General features: G+C 44.2%; 1 protein-coding gene across 1 annotated transcript; it reads right to left on the bottom strand.

Annotated features, from left to right (window-relative positions):
* Nucleotides 1-2,225: 2,225 nt before the first annotated feature.
* On the bottom strand, nucleotides 2,226-2,582 carry LOC137646476 (uncharacterized). The gene has a single exon (XM_068379581.1). The coding sequence runs from the start codon at nucleotides 2,580-2,582 to the stop codon at nucleotides 2,226-2,228; it is 357 nt and encodes a 118-aa protein (XP_068235682.1).
* Between the last annotated feature and the right edge of the window lie 2,335 nt (nucleotides 2,583-4,917).

Here is a 4,917-nt window from a genome sequence, read left to right as displayed (position 1 = left end):
GAATTCATTGAGTTTGAAGTCGAAGCTATTATTAAAAAACTCAAGAGATGGAAAGCCCCTGGATACAATGGAATAACTGCTGAGATGATTTTGGCCGAAAATGAAGTGACTCCCAGAATACTTACAAGATTGTTTTGTAGAATGTGGCAGGAAGGAGCAAAACCTGTTGAATGGGAGCTATGAGTGTTAGCGAATATTGTACGTGCTGGTTACTTCCTGAACCTTAATCGGTTGGGCAAGGATACAACTTTAAAAGTAGGTTCTTAATGTTTATTACGAGAAATATACAAAGTCCGTGGAAACAACGGAAAGATAACTTATCAGTAAGAGATCAGGACAAACAAGACAGTGCATCATGGGAACAATAGGTAAGTGTTGCCAATGCTAATACAATGTTGCCATATCATATTATTAAGACATGAATTAATCTGATCATATATAACATCTGGAAATAATTCTTAAAAGCACATAATACAATAAATGGTACATATAGGATGATGACAATAATAATGAAAACTGGTACATGTTAAATGTGTCTTTTCATGTACCTACACCTACCTCCCCCTCATGCTTGTAGTGCAATCTCGAGCGGACTCCTTTGGGAACGACTTGGTTTCACTGGAGGGATACTGACTAAGGATTCTCTTTCTAGGTCCTGGCAAGGGGCAACAGGGTCAGGGAGAGAGGAGTCACTGATAGTGTGTGACACTGGTCGAAGAAAACGGCGATTATGCCACCACACACGATCATTGATAGTCTCTTGACTTTCCATGGCCCATGACAATGCCAATTTTGTCGCAACGATGAGAGGTTGGGTCTTGAATCCGAACTTGCTGTCCGACACTCAACTTAGGCAGGAGGCGGTCTTTACCTGCTCATAGCGGGCAGCACCATGGCAGTCACAGACTTCAGTCTTCACCTGCCACTCCTTGGCAAATGCTTTTGGATGGGCAGGGATACATGACCTGAGAGGTCGGCCATACAGGATCTGGGCAGCGGAGCATCTTGTAAAATTAGGAGTATTCCTGAGCTCCAGCAAGCCATGGTCAAAATCTTCACAATCAATGTTGCCAGACAGGGCTGTTTTCAGGTTGAGGTACTTGACTGACTTCACAGCGGCTTCAGCATGATCATTCGAGTGTGGATAGTGAGGGAATGTTACCATGTGTCGAACTTCCCATCTCTTCATAAAAGCCTTGAACTCTGTGCTAGTGAATTGTGGCCCTCCAGCTCTCCTAAGGGGAAAAGGAACACCAACTTTACTAAAGTATCTGCAGAAGATCCTGATTGTGTTAGAAATGGTAGTATCGTCTTTACAAGTTGTGACAACAGGCCATCCTGATAGGCGATCAACAATGACGAGGAAAGCTTTCCCTGCAACAATAAAGAAGTCAGCTGAGACAGACTCAAAGGGTCTTGTTGGGTTGTTGCTGTTCATTAAAGGTTATTGCTGCTGAGATGGCTACAATGTCTGACATGCCTCCCAAGCTCTGTCAGGCCAGAAAACTGACTGCCTCACCTTGCGCTTGGTTGATTCTACATCTCTGTGGCCATTATGCAAGTGGGACAAGGTGCGGCAACGAAGGGCGGCAGGAACTACAACTCTTGTTCCATACAAGACAAGGTCACTAATGGTATAAAGATCCCCATGTAGTTTCCTGAATGAAAGTACAAAATTGTAAAGATCACATCTGTTGCGAAGAAATCCTGATGTGTCACAATCGAGTAAACGAGTATACGCAGGATCTGCTCTTACTGCATCACGAAGATCCTGGAGTATCCTGTCGGCATCTTGAGCTGAAGAATCGTCTGAAAGAGTAACGGTGTTCATGGTTATGGCAGTATGGAGATGAGCAGCAGAAGCACCCAAGATCTTGTCCTCCTGTGTGGGAGCTGACCGGGGCTCGAGGTAATTCATCTGGAGTGCAGAGCAAATTACCAGCACGCCACACAGCTGTAAAGATGTAATGCGAGATCTTCTCCTTGAGGCACTGGAGACGGGGGTTTTCGATTGCATCCAGAGCATAACTGTTCAGAACTGGTATAAGGGGCCAGTGATCCATCATCAGAGTAAAGTGCTCTAGGCCAGCTAGATACAGCCTACACTTTGCCGTTGCCCTGACAATGGCTAGCATCTCGAGCTTGATGGTGGCATAGCATGTCTCTACATCAGCGAGAAAACGAGAACCACACTGAACTAGATGCAGGTTTTCATTACCATGGTCCTACAAGAGAGCATATTCAATGTCGTTGAAGCGTGAAGCATCCGTTTGAAGAATCACAGGTAGGTCTGGGTCAAAGAGGACGAGAACTGGGGGACAGGTGAGAGCTAACTTGGCGCATTGAAATGCTTCATCATGGTCGGAGATCCAGACAGATGTTCTCTTGGGGCTCATCAGGGGACGTAAAGGTTGGGCTGCAATGGCGATGTCAGGCGTAAACTCCGCTAACTGGTTGACCAATCCGATGAATGAACTAAGGTCTGTCAGGTTAGCAGAGTTCGGAAAATCCTTGATGGCACCGACTTTCTGCTGATCAGCTGAAATGCCATCTCTTGAGAGATTGTACCCGCAGAAGTGCATAGAGCGGGCGGTGACCAAAATTTATCCTTGTTGAGTGTGTTCCCAAACTTGCGGCACCTGGTGAGCACTTCCTGGATACAATAAAGGTGTGTAACGTATTTACCGTAGAGGAGAAGGTCGTCTATGACCTTAACACAATTTGGACCCTTTGAAGGGCCATATCACCTCGTAGGCAGAAGGCGTCACCAGTAGCTGCGAAAGCCATCGGTCCTCTGCAATATATGAACTGAACATATGGCGTAATAACGTGGGTTAAATGTAGATCCTCTTCTGACATTTCCATTTGCCAGTACCCATAGAGAACATCAGCTGTGGTGAAGTAATGAGCTTTTGAGTCCACACTAGGAATCGCTCTGTAGGGTGTGGGTGAACGGTGGTCTGGACAAGAAACTTGGTTAGGTCAACATTGATACGTACTCCTGTCTCATTCTAGGCAATGACGACGAGAGAATGGCACCAACCTGAAGGATTACCATCAGTAGGTTTAATTATCCCTTGAACCACATAAAATCAAGCTCTTCTTTGACATAGTCCTTAAACGCAAAAGGAATCTGTCTTGGAGTGTGGATGGCAAAAGGCACTGCATCATCCTTTAGGTGGATTCTCATGGGAGGACCAGTCATTGTCTTGAGAGGAGCTGTCTTCAAATCTTCTTTTGAGAACAACACATCTTTAAACTCTTGAAGAAAGTATTCCTTGACTGCTGAAGGCGATATGGTTGCTGAGAAGGGTAGCTGCTTGCATCTATTTACATGTTTGACCTCCAAAATAGGCTTGGGGAAGTCTGGAGATATTATGACCAGTTTTTGACAATGACCTTAGGATAAAAGTGGAACTTACACATTTTTGTGAACTTGAATCCTGGCATGATAGGATCTCTTGCCTACGGTAAGGGTAGCTTGTAATATACCCAGAGCAGGTGACATCCGAGATCCATTTGCGGTGAACGTCACATTCGGTGGAGGTGGTTGCAAGCAGCTCCTGGAGATACCCATGGTGGCAAGGTGTTGCTGTCCAATAACAGTGACGTCGGCAACTGTGTCTGGTAAAATCTTGATGCGAGACTTGATATTGCCAGATGACAAGAGTACACAGATAGGTTTGGGCATCTTGGAGATGGTGGAAGGCGATCCTAAGCGACGACAGCTGGTCCATGAATTTTGTGGTTCGTTGGAAACTATAGAGGCACCACTGTTGCTTGAAAATCTGTCTTGGTGACCATTTTTCTTGTTATCCTTGCAGAATTTATCGAAGTGTCCAGCCACCCGTTGAGATACTACCGCTAGAGAGTTATGGGGTCTTTAGACTGGCCAGACAGTAGTGCATTGGATCCTTCTCTCCGGTTACGGTTAATTTTCCTTTTGTCTACAAACACACACACACACACACACACACACCGAATAGTCTGGTCCCCTCTGCTTCATTTACCTGACAACACTGAGGTTACCAAACAATTCTTCTTACTGCACTGTAATTGTTCAGTGGCCACTTTCCTATTTGTAAGGGTAGAAGAGACTCTTTAGCTATGGTAAGCAGTTCTTCTAGGAGAAGGACACTCCAAAATCAAACCATCGTTCTCTAATCTTGGGTAGTGCCATAGCCTCTGTACCATGATCTTTCACTGTCTTGGGTTAGAGTTCCCTTGCTTGAGGGTGCACTCGGCCACACTATTCTATGTTAATTCTCTTCCTCTTGTTTTGTTAAAGTTTTTATAGTTTATATAGGAGATATTTATTTTAATGTTGCTCTTCTTAGAATATTTTATTCTTCGTTTCCTTTCCTCACTGAGCTATTTTCCTTGTTGGAGCCCCTGGGCTTATAGCATCCTGCTTATCCAACTAGGCTTGTAGCTTAGCAAATAATAATAATAATAATAATAATATGGTGACAACGACGGCACTAGACTTTGCTGGCAGGACACTTCAATGTCCTGGACTAATGACCAACACGATCGACAGGCGGTAATGAAATCTTGTAGAGGAGAATTTGCATCCAAGGCAATCAACTTCTGAACTAACTCTGCATCTCAGATACCCATCAAGATGATTATTTTCAGCTAGGTCTCTGCACATGCATCAGTATTACCTGGGCGCATATCAACTTCTTCTGCGATGCGACAAAGTCTCTCGTAGAAATTGGTGAAAGATTCTTCCATTTCTTACAGCTAAGCAACTCTCTTCAGCGAAGCACTTCATTCCTTAAATTCTTTATATGCAATTGTAGAGCATCCAGGACTTCATCTAGAGACTTATCTATGGAAGTAGAAATTTGTAATGTGTGTTCTAAAACACACTGTGTTTTAAGGGTTAAATACATCCTCATCGGGATCATCTGT

This window comes from Palaemon carinicauda, chromosome 9 (assembly GCF_036898095.1).
Source record: "Palaemon carinicauda isolate YSFRI2023 chromosome 9, ASM3689809v2, whole genome shotgun sequence".
NCBI lineage: Eukaryota > Metazoa > Arthropoda > Malacostraca > Decapoda > Palaemonidae > Palaemon > Palaemon carinicauda.
This window is presented reverse-complemented; position numbering and strand designations above follow the sequence as displayed.